This window comes from Lytechinus variegatus, chromosome 10 (genome assembly GCF_018143015.1).
Source record: "Lytechinus variegatus isolate NC3 chromosome 10, Lvar_3.0, whole genome shotgun sequence".
Classification (NCBI taxonomy): Eukaryota; Metazoa; Echinodermata; class Echinoidea; order Temnopleuroida; family Toxopneustidae; genus Lytechinus; species Lytechinus variegatus.
In genome coordinates, this window is record NC_054749.1 from 33,037,264 (window position 1) to 33,061,083 (window position 23,820).

The following is a 23,820-nucleotide window of genomic DNA, read 5'->3' on the forward strand; positions in this document are numbered from 1 at the left end:
AATAAAAAGTTATTAGAATTTCAATTATTTGATTTGTGATGTCATATGCGAGCAACATTCCTACATAGCGAGTTGGAAAAAATCAATGAAATGCCATTTTCTCAGAAAATTGAAAATGGTTTTCACTGTACCTTTTGTAATTTGTATATCAATAGACAAATCATTTCACACCCGATCATGAATAGAAAACAAAATTAAGTCATCAGGAACCATACAAAATTTGAAATTCATGCATTTTATATTACATAACACATGGGACAGCTGCTCGTTTATGACGTCACAAATCCAAATAATAACTTTCTTACTCTTTAACGGATTTTCCTCAAACCTTCACCAACATTTTTTACTATTTTTTCTGCTATTTTTACAACAAAGGTTTCTTCAGGGTGAACTCCCCCTTCAAGTGTACCTTTTTCATACAGAGTAGGCAACAACTCCAAGAACCTGTTTCATAATTAACTTGTCATGGTAACTGGGCTCAGCAGACAATAACAATCTACGTTTCCATAGAAGTTACTATAATTACAAAATAGTCTTTATGAGATAGGCCCTAGATTTGAACATCATTTTGGGTCTATTACATAATACGCGTGCATCTACTATCTATTCAATCTCGGTGAATTTAAAAGCTCAACTCGAGTACTGGCAGTGAGCAATAGTTTTGAGAGGTTTTAAAATCATGACTAATTGTTGGCATAATTAGATAGAGATCTAAAGCTGTAAAATGATGGAATCTTGACCTCACCTGGAGTAAACACAGGCAAGCATGCATGGGGAAGGTGTATCATAATATTGCTTGGAAAAAGACTAATGCCAAACTTGTTTTGCTTTATTTCTCGGCAATAACTGGAAGGGGATGGGGGACTACCAATTAAACAAATTTTGGTTTCTATATGTGTATTTTATAGAGAATTAACCCAAGGTCAAGGTCAAGGTCAAGGATGCCTTTATGCCCCTGCCCCATTTCATTGTTCCTCGATATATATCACATATTTTTCAAACACATTGTAATGTAGGCCTAATCTATACATACACATGAGGTGTTGCATCATTTATATTTTTTAGCTCAAATTCATTTTGCATGGAATCATGAGCTGTAGGCCTATAATCAAAATAGTTTGTTTCTCTCTAGTACCAACACTGTTGCTGATATTTGGTATTAGGCATTCATTCATATATAGAAAATACATGTACTTACATAGAGAATAGGCCTATTCATTTTGTCAAGAGAACTGTTGGTAATACGTACATGCACTATCACAATTCAAAACTTTCAAATATTATTGTAATGTAAAACACATTATAAACACACCCATGTACGTTATAATAAATAGGCCTAGACATTACAAACTTTCATGTCTGAACACACCCAAAGGGTCTTCAATCAAATTGAGTCTCTGAGCCCTTCCTCAATGTAATCATGGAGGTATACCTTCATGATGGTAATGTATGTTTTGCCACCAGAGTGGTAGGTTTAATCAAGAAACCAGGTTTACCGTCTCCTGATTACAGGCGCTGCAGACTGTGCCATGTTATTTAATCCCGAACCAACTCCATGCTTGTACAGAAGGATGGCCACCGGGGGCATGTCATTGTTTGGCGTGAAAAGGACATAAGATTCCGCTGAGTACCCCTATAAGATCTTGTTTCAATTATCAATACTTCTCCCCTCCTCCAAGGAATATACTGTCCTTTCATGTACACTCAATATTAACTCATGGAGGAAAAATAAATATTAAGAGCCTGGAACGGTACTCCAGTACACTATTCTCTTGTCGCTTGTCCAATAAATCTGTCATATTATTTGACTGTCTTTAGCAATTTCACACCTTGTACCTCGTCTACCACTTGATTTGAGACAAATCACACATTGCTCCCTGTTTGTCAATGTTCTTATTTGAAGTTCTTTAATAAGAAAGTTCTGTATTAAAAGAATACTATACTAATTTTGACTTTTTTTTATTTCCAAGCCATTAGTTTGGAGGAAAATTGGTTTCAAAAATTGCAGGGGATCATGCGATATAATAATATATTGAATTCACTGAAATAATTTCAAGATAGATTGCAGTAATCATGAATTAAATGTTGAGCATTTATTTCAAGACTTTATAAAACTTTGCATAATAGGATATTCCCTAGATCTCAATGTCAACATCAATCACTTTTTAGGTTTACAAACCAATCGGAAGGTTGTGGCAGCTTTTAGATAGTCTGCCTGCAGAGATTATATGGACTACAATACAAGTACAATATTAGAGCTATATTGGTAGTGGCAAAGAGAAACTACTCACTCATTGTTTTCACTGTTTGATATATATAGTTCTTTTTAATTCAAGATTGGCTTATCATAAACTATTTTTTCAATTTGACCAAAGACTACAAGCAAAATAAAAGTTGTATACTCTGAACACATGTAGATTTTCATCTAAAATCGAAAAGCGGCCAACATTAAAAAGTGAATTTGAAAGAGGTGGATGCACCAACAAAACTTGTACTGCAAAACAGAAAACACATTAAAAACATGCACGAAAATCAATTGAACAGTGGGAAACAATTTGTCTTTGAATATCCAAAAGATATTTTCGCACCAGTCCAATTAGCAAAAATATCTGGAGCATGTAATAAATCACAAGGTTTTCTGTTGTCGGACAATACCAGCCTGGTTTCTAGCCAATGAGAAGCAAAATTAAAGTAATGTCCCCGAAAGAAATTATACAACAAAGTGATATTTTGATATATATGGGTTATCCAAGGTCGCAATGTTATTCATTAGTTTGCAGGGTGAAAGAAAATTACAATTAAGCGTTCATCCCACCAGAGAGGCGAGACTATAATAATGTGATTTTTTTTTGTCTTGACAGAAATACAAACATCCCTCACTCATAAACTTCAAGAACTTCATCTGGCTCAGGTAGTCGATAAATATCCAGCCTGGGCAAGTTTTTTTTTACTTATCAGTATTTTTCCTGATCGTGAAGGTGCTTTGGAAGCAGATTTATGAAATGAAAGAAGGTGAACACCACAGTTTTTAGAAGGGTGAGGTGTGATGGACTTGAAGAACAATAGGCCTATATGGATTAATTAGGAAGGAGTATAAAATAAATATGCCCCCAAGAAAAAAAAACAAATAAATAAATAAATAAAAATGAAATAATACAATATCAATAATATTGCATATTTTGAGGCGTTCAGGCCTACCATTTTTTAATCATTTACTGGTATTTTTTCTGATTGTGAAGGTGTATATACGCCTGGTGGTAGCAAACTAATAAAATGCAAGAAGGTGTACATTGGAGGGACGGGGGTGTTTTTAGAAGAAGGGTGAAGAAGTGATTGAAGACAAAAATCAATGCTCTAGCGAGGAATTTGTGCAATGATGCTTGAGTTTCGGTCGGGCAAGCCTGGAGGCAAATCATTATTTTGTGATTCAATAAAAGAAAGAGAGCTAGCCAGCTAGGGATGAAAAAACAAGTGTTCCTACACTCTTGGTGCCAGACAACACACTTTATGAATTATTACACAAATGATGTTAGCAGGGTGATCCAGGCATTATAACTCTATTACATAAAGCATCCTCATCATAACATCATCAATGGGATAAGGAACACTATCTCATCTTTATACATTATGAATTGGATGATCTCGAGGGAAGAGATAAATGTAAATGTGTGGATATAAAGAAATAATAAAATGAATGAATTCATAAATAAAATGTAATTATTATTCAATCAGTTAATCAATGAAAACATGATAATTGGATTGTTTCATATATCCAATTTATTTATTATTGCTTCCAATGAACATGTAGGCTTACTTTGTCTATAATTTGCCACTCTTAATATATTCCACCCCCCCCCCCATATCGTACAAAAATCTTTGAAGTAAAACTTGATATGGGATAATAAATTTTTGGGGTTTTTTTTACATGTACAACTGTATACTAAAGAGAAATTCCAGTAGTTGCAGTAAACACTGATTTCATTAGAAAGTCTGTAATTGTCAGTATATCGAGGATCTAGATCTGAAATTACTTTTTATTTGATATCTTCAGTAATGCATTGACGACATTCCACTTCCAACAAACTTTCAAATGTATACTCCATGACCATGTACATCTACAAACACTATTTTCAAGAAAGAGTTCCCTGATATAGCCTAGGGGTGTCTACATTGAAATTATAACAGGAACACATGCCCATTACAGGCTTACATAATACATGTCTGTGGTGTGCAGTTCCTTCTTGTCTCGGGAGTGTAAACCTGCATTTTAGGGTCTTCCCTTCAGTTTGAAGAAGGATATTTGATTGATACATGGATAGCAGACAGACTTTACATGCTTCTTCTTTGTTTCCTATTCTCACTTTGTTTTAAAATTAATTGGTGATGGTAAAATACTGTAAAAATATTATATGTCTCCATGTATTCCTGTATTTTCAAGATATTCTCCTACTCATCCAATATGTTCATACGTTTTCAGTCAAGTTTCCAGTCAAGTTTGCTGACATTTCAGAATAAAAATCGTAAAACTCTATAGAACTTTAACAGATTTCATCAAAATGTCGCTGATCATATGATAAAGGTTTCTTTTATTTTTGCAGATACCATTACCACTACCGGTACCAATAACGTGAGGGTGGGAAGGGATTCCAAGGGAGGAACATATTTTCAGCATGAGGGCTCTCATACCCAATTATGTTTATTCCAAGTTACATAAAAATCCAATGGTCATTTATGGGGGGGTATTCTGGAATATAAAGGGCTAATTCAAGGACCAATACGATGAACAGTAAGCTTCAAAATTTATTCCTGTTCTCCATTTGATGAAGAGGCTACTGAACAAAAAACCCATTTTATTCTCTTGGGTTTTTTTTTACAACATGTACAATAAGGACTAATAAGCAAGCACATGAGCCTACTAGATGGAGTGGTAGTGCCCTGTTATACATGCTCATCAAATACTCAATGCTTTGCTACATATGTATCTTGAAACATTGTAAAGATTGTTTTCAATATCTAAAAAAATTGTTTAAATTCCAAATCATGTTTCTTTTTGTGTGAACAGAGCCACAGATTAATTGCCACCTCATAAAGTACTCTACTTAATTCAGGTTCCATTTCCGATGCAGCCTAATGAGGTCATCTTAACGAACATAACATATTGATGTGATTAGTCCATACCCCTCCCCCCCCTTCCTGTAATAACTGAATACATGTAGGCTAAACATGTAAAACCTGCAGTTTTTCATGCTGTTTGTTAGTTATGAATGACTATAACATATCATTGAGAGGTACTGTACATGTACATGTATATCAAATTCTCAATCATATTTTGCTTAAAGGTCAAGTCCACCTCAGGAAAATGTTGATTTGAATCAGTAGAGAAAAATCAGACTAGCACAATGCTGAAAATTTCATCAAAATCGGATGTAAAATAAGAAAGTTATGACATTTCAAAGTTTCGCTTATTTTCAACAAAATAGTTATATGAACGGGCCAGTTACATCCAAATGAGAGTCGATGATGTCACTCACTCACTACTTCTTTTGTTTTTTATTGTTTGAATTATACAATATTTCAATTTTTACGAATTTGACGATTAGGACCTCCTTGCCTGAAGCACAAAATGTTTAAACAATGGAATTCCACGTGTTCAGGGAGGAATGAAACTTCATTTCACATGACAATGACAAGAAAATAAAAATGTTTCATAATTCAAACAATAAAAAACAAAAGAAATAGTGAGTGAGTGATGTCATCAACTCTCTCATTTGGATGTAACTGGCTCGTTCATATAACTATTTTGTTGAAAATAAGCGAAACTTTAAAATGCCATAACTTTCTTATTTTACATCCGATTTTGCTGAAATTTTCAGTGTTATGCTTGTTGAATTTTTCTCTTTTTATTCAAATCAAGTTTTTGTTGGGGTGGACTTGTCCTTTAAATCAGTTAACTATAGTTATTTAGGACCAAGTTTAAAAACAAACTTTGAACATACATGTATATATACAATGATATAATTCATAGGAAATAATGTGATTTAATAGCATTTGTTGATAATTAAGTTCCACTTTGTCCAAAGTGAAAAATGTAATATCGACTTAAAGGGATGATCCGAGCTGAAAGTAAATACACTGTAGCTTAATAAATAGAGTAGAATTCACATACATGTAGCAAAATGCAGAAAATTTCATCATAATTGGATAACAAATAACAAAGTTATTGAATTTCAAAGTTTAGTAATATTTTATGAAAACAGTCATCATGAATATTCATTAGGTGGGCTGATGATGTCACATCTCCACTTGTTCTTTTGTATTTTATTATATGAAATTCGGTTTATTCAATTTTTTCCTCCAAGAACTAGAAAAATTGGATTGACAACTGATTTAGTGCATTAGATATCTATTGCTGCAACTTATTTCATTATAAGGGAGACATATTATTCACACAAGTATGGAATAATGAAAAAATTATGATTTTATGTAAAACCAAAGAAAACGGAAAGTGGAGATGTGACATCATCAGCCCACCTAATGAATATTCATACAACTGTTTTCACAAAATATTGCTAAATTTTAAACTTCAATAACATAATTATTTTTTATCCGATTTTGATGAAATTTTTGGGATTAGTGAATTCTACTCTACATGTATGTATTAAGATATAAATATTTTCAGCCTGGACCATCCCTTCAAAGGACAAAGTCAACCCCAATATAGTTGATTTCAATAAAAAGAGAAAAATCCAAGAAGCAAAAACCACTGAAAATTCATCAAGAATGGATGTAAAATAAGAAAGTTATGACATTTAAAGTTTTGCTTAATTTCACAAAATTGGTATATGCATATCCTGGTGGGTATGCAAATGAGGAGACTAATGACATCATCACCCACTCACTATTTCTTTTGTATTTTATTATTATATGAAAAATGAAAAATTCTTATTTTCTCCTCATTGTCATGTGAAACAAAATTTCATTCCTGCCTGAACATGTGGAATTACCATTATAGTTTATGGTGAAGTCAAGTTGGTCTTTATTGTAAAATAGATGTAAAAATTGAAATATTGTTTAATTAAAACAAAAAACAAATGAAATAGTGAGTGAGAGGCATCATCGACTCTCTCATTTGCAATTCACTGAGTTGTGCAAAGCTGTTTTGTGAAAAATAAGCGAAACTTGTTACATACATGTAGCTTTTTTAAATTTTAAAATCCGATTTTTATGAAATTTTCAGCATTATGCTTGTTTGATTTTTCTCTATCAAATCAAATCAAAAGTTTTCTGGGGTAAACTTGACCTTTAAGTATATAGGACTATGTGCAATCTTGAACACTTCTCAGTCATAGAAACAAACACTGTACCACTTTCTCATACCCGGTAATTTGCAAGCGTCTTTTATACTTGACATTTCCATATCATTTCACCTCATACCTTGACAAGTGTTCTTGGTTCAAACTACAGTAATGAAAGGGTCACGAGGAGAGTAAACTTGACCACAAAAGTACAAGAGGATTTATGTCCCCTAACACTAATGAGTTGTATATGAGTCTCCACACGTCATGGCACCTACTCATTATTCCATCTCATCTCTCTGTTCCTATACTGCTCGATCAATCGCTATGGTAACGAGAGATCCCATGGAAATCTGTTTTTGTACTTTGTCAAGTCAGCAAGTTTATTGCAAGGTAGATCTATAAATATTGAACAAGCTGGGCAGCTGGGTACGATACCTGATCTCAACGGGACAATCCACAAGCGCTGCTTGTTGGAATCAAATATCAGCGGTTGCCGCTTCTAAACGCTCTCTAACATTAAATACCGTCACACAGGATTTTCATTAAAAAATGTTCATGAAAAACAAGGGGCTTCAATTACATTTGATATCATTTTATGTGATTTTCTTCAAACATTGTAAAAGCTATGCAAGTTTACCTCTACAGCATTGATCTCAAGCTGAATTATTTCATATTTGATTATCTTGTCAACAAGTACGTGTAGGCCTATTAATTTGCGCTTTGTATTTTACTGTGAGATTTCATTTTGAACTATGCTGTACAAGTTACATAAATGTACATTTATATCGGTATAGCAAGTGTATAATTATTCAGGGCTCCGTGGAAGACCACTGCTTATTGGTAAACGTACCAGCCTGATAAAAGATCATCAATAAACAAATGAATAAATATCTACAAATAAATTAATAAACAAATAAATAAAGTACAAATAAATAAATAAATAAATATTATAAGTAAATAAATGAAAATAAATGGATGGATAAATAAATAAATGAATAAGTAAATAAGTAAATAAATAAACAAATACATACATCATAATAAATTTAAAAAATAGATATAATAGATTGGGACAAAGCACAATCCCTATTGGGATCAATCATAGCTCTGGCTAAAGCTCTGTAACATTGAATACCTTCACTTCCATGTTCATTTCCTCTCAAAGGTGCTTGTCAAACTCAACATGAAATGGCCTAGTCAAGTACATGTAGTCATTGTTATTAAATATTACAAAGAGCGTTCATAAGCATTGAAAACAACAACAATAAATTTGAAATGCCAAATACATGTAGGCTACAAACAGAAACTTATACCCCTTTCATAAACCCCATTAAAATGAATTAGGCGGCTAATAGCAGCATAATTTGGTCGTAAAATTGGAGGAGGACAAGAGTTATCCGCATTACTCTGATGCTGCTATTATCCGCATAATAGCAGCATCGGGACAAGATTTTGAGTTTATGAACGCATTTCCAAATTATGCGGATAATTGCCATGGTGCGGTCACAAGGTCACCCTTTTCCAACACAACCGCATCGGAGGGGGCGTGTCCAGTTGTCATGGCGATTATCCGCCTTTTTCAGGACGGGCGCTCGTAAAAATAATGCGGCTTATTTTCGGAGTTTATGAACGCAATTTTTATTGAATTATCCGCATTACTCTTAGGCGGCTAATTGGAGGATAGGTTTATGAAAAGGGTATTACAATACATTTAAACCAGGAGATAAACTCAACACAGCTGTTACAAACACCTATAAATAGAGTCTCACTCTATGACATCATCCACTCACTATTTCTTTTGTATTTTATTATATGAAATATTCTAATTTTTTCCTCATTGCCAAGTGAAACAACAATTAATTCCTCCCTGAACATGAGGGATTAGCATTGTTTTAATAATACTAAATGGTTCAGTCAAGTTGGTCCTTATTGTCATATTTGTAAAAAATAAATATTGTATACATGTAATTCAAACAATAAAAAACAGAAGAAATAGTGAGGGACATCATCGACTATCTCATTTGCATGTCACTCAGTTGTGCACGGTGCACATCACTGTTTTGTGAAAAATAATCGAAACTTTAAAATGTCAAATTCTTATTTTACATCTGATTTTGATAAAATTTGTGCTGGTTTGATTTTTCTCTATTTACTCAAATCAACACTTTTCTGGGGTGGACTTGACCTTTATAATCTCCATTTTTTTTAAATGTACAGGTAATTTACCACTTTTCTTCACCAAAAAATATTCAATATTCTTAATGCCTTTGATACGAGCTTTGGATTCCACAATATTGGGGGTTTTCTTATTAGATTTACAAAAGTGAACATAGTATTTGAAAGCAAGGAAAGTGAATGTTTGAAAATGATCACCTTGAATACCAAATATCTTTACAAAGGAGGAAATTATTATATTTGTTGTTTTGGGTTTATTATAGACAAAAGATCGCCCATACAATGTAAACAACCAGACAATAATAAAAAATATGTACAATTGTTTCAGGGTCTGTTTTACAGAATGAAAAGTTTGGGGAATCTTTACTCTTGATTTTTGAAATAAAAATGCATTAAGGGTGATTGTCCTCTGGAAGACTTTGAAATGATCTGAGGTGGCTTTCAATAATGCAACCTCATAAGCTAGAATCACAAACATGGTTTCCAAACACAAACATACAGTAAATCACAGTAACTGAAAAAATTCAGGGTTCAATCGACCCTCTTTCCAAAGCCGTTTCCCCCTCACTTCAAGCCCAGCCAGTGCGCATCGTAGTGCTCAGTTTGTGTCTGAAATTTGGTAAAATGCATGTTTAATTGCGAAAGATAATGTACATCGCATAAATTTTCAATACATGTACATGTGTCCAGCTACATGTACTGTGTGTAGCGAAAGCAAAGAATACCACACTTTCACTTGTGACTTTCGCAGGTCACGTGATTCTACAGAAACAACTTCCAAACATGTTTCAAATAATGATTCTGGGTTAAAAAAAGTAGCACATGAATCCAACCCTGAGAAGTTATACATCTCTGCTCCCAAAACAAAAAAAAAACTACATTGCATATATGGCAATACTTTATACACAGGAGAACAAGTGTACCCATTATAGCCAAAGTGTACCAGCCTCTCTAGACCTTTGACATGAGACACGTTTACCTCAAAGTTCACACTGCATACTATACTACACAGATGTATATACCACCTACCACAAATTGTTGATGCAGACATCTATAGTACTAGTAGGCAGACAAAAGTACGTACTGTAGAGTGTAGAGTGTATCCATTCAGAAATTTAACAAAAACTTCTTATTTTTGGTTTAATAGCTTCAGATATCATGGAAATATAATTTTACACAAACAAATTATCTCTTTTGTTCATGGTCCATCATCTCAAATGTTCATATCAATGGCAAATCCTTCTTGAAGATATTTCATGTACATGTACTGTAGGACTGTACTCTATGCCTATAAACAGAAGTCTGGTTCAACCATGGTCTATAAAGTCTATACTATTATTTTATTCAGTTTTATTGAACTCGATCCGTAAAAACTGTGGAGGGTAGTCCAGTTCAGCTGAACTTGAATTGCTTTCAAGTACTACATGTAAGTATTATGGGAAGCTGTAAATTTACTGTGTTGCTCTTAAGTGTTTTAATGGTAAAGAAAACTATTCATTATTCTGGTGCTGAAAACACAACTCCAGATATCAGAGGTCAAGTCCACCTCAGAAAAATGTTGATATGAATCAATAGAGAAAAATCAGACAAGCACAATGCTGAAGATTTCATCAAAATCGGATGTAAAACTAGAAAGTTATGACATTTCAAAGTTTCACTTATTTTTAACAAAATAGTTATATGAACGAGCCAGTTACATCCAAATGAGAGAGTTGATGTCACTCACTCACTATTTCTTTTGTTTTTATTGTTTGAATTATACAATATTGAATTATTACAAATTTGACAATTACTAACTCCTTGCCTGAAGCACAAAATGTTAAAATAATGGCATTCCACGCGTTCAGGGAGGAATGAAACTTCATTTCACATGACAATGATGAGAAAATCAAAATATTTCATATTTCAAACAATAAAAAACAAAAGAAGTAGTGAGTGAATGACATCATCGACTTTCTCATTTGGATGTAGCTGGCTCGTTCATATAACTGTTTTTGTGAAATGAAGCGAAACTTTGAAATGTAATAATTTTCTTGTTTTACATCCGATTTTGATTAAATTTTCAGTGTGATGCTTGTTGAATTTTTTTGTCCTAAAAAGTATTCAAATCAAGTTTTTGTTGGGGTGGACTTGTCCTTTAAATCTGAGTTCAGGATACAGGCCTATGACAATAATATTGGAAATAATGTGTGTCATTGGAGGCTTTCCCTGTGATGAGAAGAGAGACCCAATCAAACAAGGGTTCCAAGGATGTGACAGCTGAGTGGCACTCATTGTTATTTTTTTCATATAAATCATAACATCTTGATTGTCATTGCTAGACCCTACATCAATAGTTGCTAAAACACACATCAATAAGGAAAAGAATGCATGGTATTTCTCTAGTGTGAAAGCAAGGTAGCAGGCCTATTCATAATATCCTCACACAGAATATACCCATCATTAATTATCGATAACAAGTGGACATTCAGTAGCAAGAATAATGAAATGATTGTATTGAGACGTAATGCAGAAAAAATTAATACATCTCCAGCATACAGTGCAACTTTCAATGAGAGTGCAGTTCAGAGAAACTTCAAAAAGTATATATTTTAAAGAAGAATCAACACAAAAAAAAGTAATTAAAATTTCTTACTCTCTCCATGCTCTCAACATAATTAGAATGTTTTTTTTTAATTTACTAGATCAGCTTTACCACAACTAATTAATGCTTGCTGGTTTGCTTTTTCTTGCGCCCAAAATCATCAAATCAAAGCAAAATATCACACTCAAGATCACCCATGTTGGGCAGTGTATATTATTATCCTTGGAAAAAGGCTCCATATTTTTACACAAAGGTTAGCGATTAATCGCTAAATTAACTGGCCTATCAGGATCCACTAAATAGACTGACCAATCAAGATCAATGACTGTACTGTGTACAAGCGCAATTGTTTCAAAATACTGTCCAGGAACCAATCAGAAGTCTTCTTTCATATTTGCAATTCATCACTAAGCTTGGTGTTACAGGCCCCTGATCTAGTTGGAATGCTACCTATGCTGGTTTTGTCAATCAATTTTCTAAGTAATTATAGAGAGTTTTCTTCCAGAATCATTTGGGACACATCGGTAGTATTACACTGCAGTGTTGTAGTGCCTTGATGCTCAGCCTTGGCCTGAATGCCTATTTTTTCAAAGCCTTTGAACTTTCAAGCCTTGGCCTCGAGAGGGCCCTGGCCTTGGCCTTGAGGATTTTGAGCCTTGAAATTTCAAGGCATTTTCAATGCTTTTATCAAGGCATTTTGTACTTTCATTTTTTTTTATATCAGTAATTATAAATGTTTCAATTGTTCTGTATATCTAATGACACTAATGGTCAATACTACCAGTCAGCAGTAGTAGAAGCAGCAGTGCTCGGTGTACTAGCAGTGCCATCAATTGTAATTCGCACCATTACTAAGAATTATGTAACAAGGAAAACAGCAGTGATGAAAAATAACATTATTTGTAATATGTTGTAATCAAGCATAATGATAATGACAATATTAATGATAATGATAACAGGGAAAATTCTGACAGATCTGACTGCAATTTCAACAACAATATTCATACAAGAATGATAGCAAGGTTGATTTCTATTCCATTAGGATTTTCTTTGGCCAACAAGAACGTTTTAAGTCTTACATGTAATTATATTTGAATAGATTTGCTAAACTTTAACACAATCTTTAATTTTGTCATATCCAAATACCGGTAGATTACGTCAATGGCATGATGAGCCAACACTTTTTACCCCTTTCATAAACCCAATTATGCGGCTAATAGCAGCATAATTTGGTCGTAAAATTGGAGGAGGACCAGAGTTATCCGCATTATTCTGATGCTGCTATTATCCGCATAATAGCAGCATCGGGACAAGATTTTGAGTTTAAGAACGCATTTCAGAATAATGCGGATATTGCCATGGTGCGGTCAAAAGGTCACCCTTTTCCAACACAACCGCATCGGAGGGGGCATGTGCAGTTGTCATGACGATTATACGCCTTTTTCAAGACGGGCGCTCGTAAAATTAATGCGGCTTATTTTCGGAGTTTGTGAACGCAATTTTTATTGAATTATCCACATTACTCTTAGGCAGCTAATTGGAGGATGGGTTTATGAAAAGGGTATTTAGAGGGGCCAAGCATGGCATACATGTATAGAGCGAAATTTCTGCCCAAAAGAGTTGAAAGCGATTGGCCCTAGCGGGCAAGCAAAGTTTTTCACCCTCTTACTACAGTATAAGAATAACTAATTTTGTGATTGTGACAAAATGTTAAGAAAATAATATCACATTCACTCCTTTTCTGTCTTTTTTTTTTACCTTTTCTAAGTTTGTTCTTGGTGATGGAACTTCTTCACCGCTATTTTCTCTTTTTTGGGGGGTCTGATATTTTTAAACAGGCGAGAAAGAGGAATGAAAAGAGAGAGAGGAGGGAGAAACAGGGGGGGAAACATGTGAGAGTGTAAGAAAGATGGGGTGACACATTAAGCTGGTTAGGCAAAATATACTGCAATGTTGATAAACTAGTACATCTTTTCGGAATTGTATATATTGTGTTTAAGGTCGAGTGTCTCAGCTTGACAAAACAAATAAAAAAAACTTTTGCTTATTTTTAATCATATGGTTCGACAGTGAATTTCATTTCACTACAGTTTCAAGGAAATAAACGCAATTGTTTTTGTGTCAATATGGTTTAATAGAAAACTCTAATACTGTTTCAAGAATCAATTAAGATTTACCCTCCCCCAACTAAGGGTAAGGGGTGAGCCCCGTTTATTTCATATTGTTTTGAATATAACTTTATTTCATCAATATTCTGTATTCCAGCTTTTGAGGCAAAATAAGTGTGGAAGATATAAGTAGGCTATTAAATCAGAATTGAAATTTTAAAATTGTTGTAAGCAAAAAAGGCCATGGAAATTGACAAGAGTCCTTAAAATGACTAATTTTCAGGTCTGCATTTGAAAATTTCAACTCGTGCTTCGTGCTCTCTTGCCCCCCCCCCCCCCCCCCGAGTAAATTCCCTTCCAAAAATGTTTCAATAGTAAACATTTCCGACATTTCTACTTTTAGAAACGTACGTCCACATAGACGACTGGTACGAGATGACGTTATTTTTTGGCCTGCCATATGCCTCAGGTCCTCACACACGTCCACTATCAGAATCAAGAACCTCGCTACATCCATTTTGCGGTTCTCCTAAATCATAATCGACGTGCACATGAGTGATGTCATTTTAACCGTTCAAGCTCAGTATGGAGATCCACCTTTCCCTAATTTAAAACACATTTTTCAGTGACTTTTCACAAATCAATGTAAGTTGTACGATGCATTATGTTTATATTTGAAATTGCTTTCTGATCTCCAAAATTTACATCGATATATTTATCCTAACTCGCGTAAAAAGGAATCAAAGCCAGTGAATGGGCAAGTGTGCACAAGTTGCACCTTCGCATCACCTGACCGGGTCGCCAGGCGATTGTAAGCAAGATCTTCCGGGTCGGGCAGCGTGTCATGACCCGTTGGTTATCGTGCTGTTTCACGTGGACGTACGTACACGTACAAGTCGAGTGAAATCTAAAGAATTCGCATCTGTAGTGAACAAGGGCAGACAACGACGTTGACTCGAACGGTCAGATGACTCTACGAAGTTCTCGTTCACTGCTCCTAAAACTCTCTATTGATTTCATTTTGAAACAAGAATTTGGTGCAGGGTGCTACATAAGCACTTGCCTGATTGCCCAGGGCAAGGAAAAGTTAGAGTCAGGCAAGCGTTTTGACGTAAAGACCAAAACTACTTGCCCGAATCGGACAAGCAAAATTCTCTCAGTAGAATGACCAAAATTAGGGTCAATATGATATGATATTGACCCTAATTTTGGTCATGGCAAGCAAGATAAAGTCCCTTCTTGGAAAACAAATGCAATAACAAGGTAGATCAGTTCATATCAAAAGAGAAAAAAGGGTCAATGGTTTATAAAACCAAACTTTCTTTTGAAGAGGTAGAACTTTTTCAAGGATTTTTTCGGGCAAGTACAATACAATGCATCCAAAAAAAACTATACACTTTTGAAATAGCTGCCAAATAAAAAGTATATCACTAATTTGGTAAGGAAAGACTGATATATAAAGGAAAGCCAATGAAGTCATCTTTCATCAACTTTTAACTATCAATCAATTAATTAACAATTTGTTAGTACATCAACTCAATCAATGTGATCAATCAAATGTTCAACTTTTTCAATAAATTATCAAACATTCAGCTTTTTAAATTATAAATCATCATAATTAGTCAAGTTCTTAATAATCATTCAATGGAAAAGAAAGACCCGTCAACCATAATTCACTTGGCATTTAAGTCTTAAATAGCATCCAGGAGAAAGAAAGAGGGTGGAAGGTGGGGGTGAGTACATGACATGTAATTTGTGAGAGAATACAAAGAATGCCCCTTTAACCCAGTCTTACCCTATCTCATCCCCTTGCATGTAACAGGTACCATCACATTACTCTGACTCTCACAAGCACACTTGCTAAGATCCACATAATAAACTAAAAATGCTACACTAAAATTACAATTCCTGTTTACTCAAGCATTACAATTCAATTTAGTAACTCATGAAATTTGCTTTAAAAAAAAAACTGATCTCAATTCATTAGTAATTTAACTCCCGTAACTTTGCAAGTTCCAAAGGACTCACCTCTAAAAAAACTTGAAGGCTAATTCCTGCTTACCCTAGTAAAGGCTAATCTCTCAGAAGGGGTGAAAGGGGTAGAGAGAGAGAGAGAAGGGGGGGGGGTTAAGTGTTCTGTTGACCCATATCCCGTCAACCTACTTCCCCCACCTAAGTCCTATCCCTATTCTGACTTCCTTGAACACATTGCTGAGATCCACTAGAAAAAATGAAAAATTGTATTTCATGTTTACTCATGCATTAAAAGTCAATTTAATATTGCTCTAAATTTTCTCTAAAAACCTTAATTGATAATGCTTAATAATTGATTTATCAAAACATCCTCAACTTTGCAAGTTCCAAGGGACTCGCATCTCAAAAACTGAAAGAAATTGCAAGGTTAATTCCTGCCCACCTTAATTTTCATACCCTTTGTTTCAGTGGGCAGTGCTCGCTAAAGCATGAATAGTTTTCAACTTTTTGGTGTCATTTTAAAGTTGACTTTATTAGCTTCCATATATGTAAATTTTTTCCCCAAAAGTGATATATTTTTTATTTGGCAGCCATTTCAAAAGTGCAGTGATTTTGGGGATGCACTTTAGATTTTGGGGCAAGTATATTCCAAGTATATAAAAATTTACTTGCCCGACAGCCGACCGGGAAAGTGCTTCTAAAAAGTTATGTAGCATCCTGAAGAATTCATTAAAAAAAAAAGAAAAATATTATGAAAAGACAGGGGAAAACTTGCTGCAATATTTACATCGCCATCTTGTTCTCTTGTTTTTTCACTGAGCTACAAGAAAATCAAGAGTTTGTCAGAAATGAACTTATATCCCATTTTATACATGGTTTAGGGCTAGATCTTTTAGAAGGAAAGTAGAAATCTCGGGGACAAAAATTTCCTCTTTTTTTTTGCAGTAAACGCACATGAATGAGACGCAATCCCTGGCTCCGTAAGCAAACGTTAGTGAATGACTTTTACTCTCCAGGAGCTAGGAGCCTACTGTACTGGCTAGGTGTGAATCGTGCTCATGATGGCTAGAATTAATGATTTTTACGTTTTATTAACAATAGATGATAGGTCAATAAAATTTCATTTCATTCATTCAATTTCTTTTGACATGGTTGAGCTAGAAAGTAGAAGCTAATGTTAGTTAGAGAAATTAAGACTTTAGTTTACATTTACAACATTCATGTCATTGCATAAATTTGCATTTCAACAATCAGTTTGACCATTGACTGAATAAGAGTAGACACAAACATACTAAAAACTTGATTTGACAAAAGCTATTCAAAACTGACATGGATCTACACTTAGTGACTCACCCTTACATGTACTTCTAATCTGTTGTTCAAAGAAGCCGCATCTGGGTTATGATGACCACCATCTCCTCGACGGGCTTGCCGCCGTAACTCTGCCGCTCGTTCCTCACTGTCAATAGTCAAGAAACTCCACGCGACTAAACACTGAATACCAACAATTGCCAATGCTGCGTACAGTACAAAGCGATAACGATAACAGAATCGCGTGGAGCGGTTTATCTGGATGTTGCTCATTGTCGAAAATACTGCAGATCATCAAAAGAATGGTTTGAAGGAACTCATCTCTTTACGTTAGAAGTAATGTCATCTCGACTTCTTGAACACATCACCGATATCATCACCGCGCTCCACATCATTTACATTTGTGTTTCGCGCACAATACTTCCGGTATTTGGATGCACGGCATGCATGATGCATCATTCGTTATCTCGCCAAGTCGAGAATTCGTGCGTCAGGAAACGAAACACTGAGGGCGAAGTCACAAAAATTAATTACCAACCATCAAGTTCATGCATTGACGGAGGGGGGGGGTGCCCTCTCTACATGGACCATTCACTTTTTTTTCAAAAATGGAGGGTGCCCTCCCTCCCCCATTTATACGACAGCGCAAAAAAAAGAAATATAAAAAGGGGAAAAAACAGAGAAGATGATAAATAAGAAGGGGGAAACATATAGGAGATGGAATAACTGGGACAATGAACTTAATAATTCAAATAAACATTACGCTCGCGCTTTGAGCTTGAATTTTCTTGAGTGATATTATAATCTGCTCAAAAGCAGGGGTTAAAAATATCCTGTTTTCAATAGGTTTAATTTTGCTTGCGATTCGAATTTTCATCATTTTGTTGAGGCATGAGCCATACACATCCCGTTTTTTATTACCCCATGCAAAGTGGCTGCTGAACAATTTTCGGCTTGCCGCACGCGTCCACATTGGTGATATACGTATCCTCTCCTATGATAATTATTTTCTATGCTCTTGCAATTCGCATTGCGCTTCCTAAGTTCATGTTTTCAGAATTAAAGAACAATAAGAGTGACAAAGCATTGAATAGACGCGTCTTAACTCTTATTAAACTGGGGGGGGGGTCAATTGCGGGCCCCTCGACAAATTTAGTCGCTACAGTACGCCGCCCGGCACAAAATTTCACCGCGCCGCTCGCCAACTTGCGCATCTTTTGAGACTTATACCGTGTTTACACGTCTTGATCGGCTTTTGGTTTGCTTTTACACGTTGTTACAGCTCACAGTTCAGAACCGCGATCCGATTAAGTGTAAACACGACATTAATTGCCAGTGACGCCCGGGTTATACGCGGTTCCGAATATTTTCAAGCGCAGGACCGCAGGTCCCCAAATTGCCCCAAAACATGATCCCGTGTACAAAGTCAATGCATATTGCATTGTGTTTTCAAAAATCATAAATGATTTTTGTCGGTATAGAAAGGTTTATTTTATGTTATTTATGATCGCGAAAGGGTCCCTATCAATTTCATTAAAAATCAATAAAAAAAGGTTTGACAAACAAAGAAATACATATGAATTAAAAACAATAAAATGAGGAGGTTCGTTTTTTTTCTTGCATTTTTGGAGAGATTTCTGTTGAAAATGTCAAAAGTGATATATGTTCACCAAAAAGTAGCATTCTAATAGCTATAAGAAGTGAGTTAAAGGCAAAACCATGCACAAAAAAACAAATTCAGGGCAGTGATTTCCTACGCTTATTTGCATTCATTGATAAAGAAATATAACCATAATTTTTAAATATTTTACGATATACAGTTTTTACATCCGGCTCTACGCGCGTGCAAATTTTCGCGACGATCGCGCCATGCACAATGAACAGCCGAGATCTGCCGGGAGCAGGGGCCGGGGGTCATTAACCGCCCCCCAAGTTTGTTGGTCTGAAATAGTCACGTGAACATGTTGGTATATATAAGGTAGCGTTATGATGTGTCCGATGAAAGTGCATTCACGAATGGGGAAGATCATTCCATGAATTCCGTGCCCCCCCCCCCCCGGCATGTCTTAACAGATTTGAAAACATGCTTGCATTAATTGTTTAACGAGATATTCAACTGATTATTTCAAAAAGTCTTAAAATGTGCAGTTTTCAGGTTGAAATACACTGTATCAAAAAACTTCTCATAGACGTCCTGATATCTAAATTAAAAAAAAAATCACTGAACCCGCGCTTTACGCTCGTAATATATTGTTTATTGTTTTCAGATTGAAATGTCATAACCCCCGATCGCATTTAATTTGCACTGAATACCTTTCTCACGGCAATTTGCCATGCAAGGTTATAAGAGTCCGAAATTCTCTATCAGGTGTAGCGAAGAAACGAGGACTCTGGCGGGGGGGGGGGGGCTTCAGTCCCGGGCCCCACTTTTTGGAAAACCTTTTACGAAGATGTACACAGGGGGAAAATACCATCAGGGGTCCGACATAAAAGGCCCTGTTACACAAAGCTTAGCATGATCACAGGAGTCGATTTATTGCTTTGACTAATCGTGAATTAAGATCAAGTCCCGATTAGTGTCCGATCAATCGCGAACCTTTTGTGTTATACATGTACAATCATGACCCTGAGTTTGATTTTTTTTACATGGTCGCCGGCAACGCCTACATATAGTATCCAAGCCCCCATCAAGCAGAATCAGGGCGGAATTAAATGACTAGGCCTATTTCGACCACAAAGTGGTCAAGTTTTAGAAAATAATAAAAATACATAGAATGCATTCAGAATGCAAGAATGTACTTTGAACATCTTCGAACGCAGTGACCTCAAAAATTGACATGACCTGAACGTTTTGAGCGCTCACAAGAACTGGCCCGAGTCCCGAATGCAAATACATGTATAAAACCGTCAGAATTTTTAGAATGCCCCTCGAATATCCAACTGAACGCGTCACAAATTTTAAACCCGACTCCATTGAGGCTCATTTCGACTCTAGCACATGACTAATATGCTTTTCACACTGCATTTCCTTAACCCCATACTATTTTTTTCGTTTCACACTGTCTTTCTTAACCCCATACTATAGGCTACATTAATGCTTAGCCTTAATTAGCCGGGGTTAACCCTGGATTATCACACAGCTCATAAACATTGACGATTTTACCAGAGCGCGATTAATGTGCAATTTCGACTTCTGCGATTGGCTAGTGCTCATAGCCTCACTTTTCCTTAGCCCTGTTTCGTTTCACACTGCATCTCTTTATCACTGCAATAGGCTGTTTTTTTGGAGGGCCAGGTATACCGTTCTATCCCAATTTGCTTAAACGTAGTGTGAAAACGAAGTGGGCTAAGCTTAAAGGGGAATCCAACCCAAATAAAAACTTGTTTTTATAAGGAAAAGAAAAATCAGACAAGATGATAGGTGAAAGTTTGAACAATATTGGACAAACAAAAAGAAAGATATGAATTTTTAAAAGTTGTAAATATTGCATTATGAAAGATTTCTGCCTAAATGAGACAGAAAATCGTGTACAACTCTTGAACGCACACACAGGTCACGGAGTGACCCTGAGTGCAAACAGCGACTGTGTTACAACTTAGGGGTGATACATTTTCACAATAGGGGTGAGGCAAACTCACTGGAGGGACTTTAATTCACTTATAACAAAGAAATGTGTACTACAGTACTCCTGTTGAATGCTCTGATGGAAATTATATGAGTTTCACATTCATTTGAACGGGAGGACAAGATTATTGTATATATCGAGTGCATTATGCATAAATCATATACCATTGCGACCCCTGCCTGGCCGATGGTCCAGGCATGACGATCCTGAGTGACGTCACCGATAGAGACCTCAAATGCCAGGAGAGCCTATTCGATAACTGACTTCATCTAAAAAACACGTATTGAAGATATAACATCCAATGGGGAAATGGCTTTCATTTTCATGAAATATACATTCCATTCTTCAATAAATCTCTAACTCCGTCGTTAACTGCCCATTAATTCTCGAGCAATGGGGGAATGAATACAGAGTGTCTCAAAGTTTGTGTGAAAAAAGGTGCATTTTCCATAGAACTTCTGCCAAAAAGCAATGCGTAAGGGAAAGATTAGCCCCAAAACACGAATAGATGAGTTAATCAAATGGGATGAATCATGAAAATCAGTGAAATATAGTTTCTCCTGTACTCATTACTGAATACCCCGACTTGATACGATCAATTTTTCCCCCTCTCCATCAACTTTTAAGAAAAAAGGTGCATATTTTCATAAAAATATTATGTGTTATATCGACGGACGCCCGTGCGTACGAGCAGGAGCTAGTCAAATGTCTCGTATTTTTCATAATGTAATCACTATACCCATGGAGACTTCAAATTGGCCGCATATATGGGATGTCATAGTGATGTAAGGCAAGGACTACTCTTCCATGTACTCCAATACATATTATGGCTAAAATGTCATTTTTCCCAAAAGTTTTATTTCAAATTATATTTTTCTTTCATGAGGACATAAAACAATATACTACATGGGTTATATTTAGATTACTGCCCCAGGGGAATGAGTACTTAGGAGAAAACCACAAATCCCTGATAATAAAGTACATGGCCTATGGGAAAGTTGTCCTTGCCCCTTGTCATAATTTACTTACCCAGTTGCCAATTTGAAATCTACATAGTATTAGTGATCTCAATTTTAAAGCAGCTATAACTTTCTTATTGCTTGTCCAATTTCTTTCAAACTTTCACCATTCTGTTTAATTTATTTTTCTCCTTCCCAACACAACATTATATGGCCAAGGCTGGATTCCCCTTTAACCCCGGGAAATTGGTGGGGCTAAGACCCCCCCCCCACCCACCCCCTTAGCCCCACCAATTTCCCGGGGTTAAGGGAAAAAGTGCAGCCGTAAAAAACATATAACAATAATTATAAGAGTATGAGTCGCCTGGTAAATTTTATTAGAACTTATTAGAACTCCAGTTGGGTGAATTCGGACCCCCCTCCCATGATTTTTTTATATCTTTATTCATTTCAGCGGATTCTGCTTGATTCCTAATAAGTGTGTGTAATTTGGGGGTGGTTGAATTAGTCTGTGGGATACGATGGACCGGGTCGAGCTAAAGTTGGACGAATCTATTGAGAGTCGATTGTCCAGGTAACTTGTATGACTCACGATTTCGTCCCCGACTGGAATTTCACCTTTCACGAGATGAATATCGTTCCTGGGTGACTAATTGTCTTCTGTTTTTACATATAGACCAACGAGGATTAGAAAAATCGTTATTTGTTTCATTTAATTCACTGTAGGCTTATCTATCTGGACGAACTTCTGTCCATTTGAACTTCGCCAACGCCCAGCGCCAGCTGCCCATCACGTTAACGTTAAACTCGGAGGGAATTCCCTGCGTTTAGGCCTATAAGTTAACCAGCCGGTGCGAGCTGCTAGCTGAACCGCGTTCGGGGTCCTCCTCCCAGGAAAGACGGTACGGAACTGTTCTGACCCCGAGCACTCAACGCAAACTCCAGAGCAGAGAGGCAAGTATAAGGGCAGGAAGGCTGTGATTTGGATATGTCTGTAGGACAGATTAACATGATTCATGTCTTGCCCATGTCTTTTGTGAATTGTGTGTCATCATTCATGGTCATTGACATTGACATTGCCAATGTCAATGAATTAGGCCTAGGCCTAGCACTTATAGAAATGCACGTCGACATAGTCAACTGGTATGACGTCATTTTTTGGCGTTCCATATGCCTCAGGTCCTCACGCACGTCCACTATCAGAATCGAGAACCTCGCCACATCCATTTTGTGGTTCTCTTAAATCATAGTCGACGTGCACTTGAGTGACGTCATTTAACCACTCAAGCTCAGCATGAAGTTCAACATTTCCCTTTTAAAACACATTTTTCAGTGACTTTTTCACAAAATTAATGTAAGTTGTACGATGCCTTATGTTTATCATATTTGAAATTGCTTTCTGATCTCCAAAATATATATCGATACATATCCTAACTCGCGTAAAAAGGAATCAAAGCAAGTGAAAGGGCAAGTGTGCACAAGTTGCACCTTCGCATTACCCAACCGGGTGGCCAGGCGATGGAACGCCAGATCTTCCGGGTCGGGCAGCGTGTCATGACCCGCTGGTTATCGCATTGTTCCAACTGGACGTACGTACACGTCGAGTGAAATCTAAAGTCATCCTATCTGTAGTGAACGAAGGCAGACGACGTTGACTCGAACGATCAGAGGACTGCGACGTTGCTTTCGTTCACTGCTCCCAAAAGTCTCTGTTGACAATGATTGTACTCAGGCTCAGCGCTCACTGAGTCTGACAAGTCACATTGTCCAGAGAGAAAATGAGATTGG

At 36.0% G+C, this 23,820-nt stretch overlaps 1 protein-coding gene across 1 annotated transcript in view; it reads right to left on the reverse strand.

Annotated features, from left to right (window-relative positions):
* Positions 1 to 17,865, reverse strand: part of LOC121422270 (xylosyltransferase 1-like) — a 59,988-nt gene extending 42,123 nt beyond the window's left edge. Inside the window, exon 1 of the mRNA XM_041617188.1 lies at positions 17,490 to 17,865. Within this exon, the coding sequence (XP_041473122.1) occupies positions 17,490 to 17,720 (231 nt within the window). The 5' untranslated portion in view covers positions 17,721 to 17,865. The remainder of the gene's footprint in view (positions 1 to 17,489) is intronic.
* Positions 17,866 to 23,820: the final 5,955 nt, after the last annotated feature.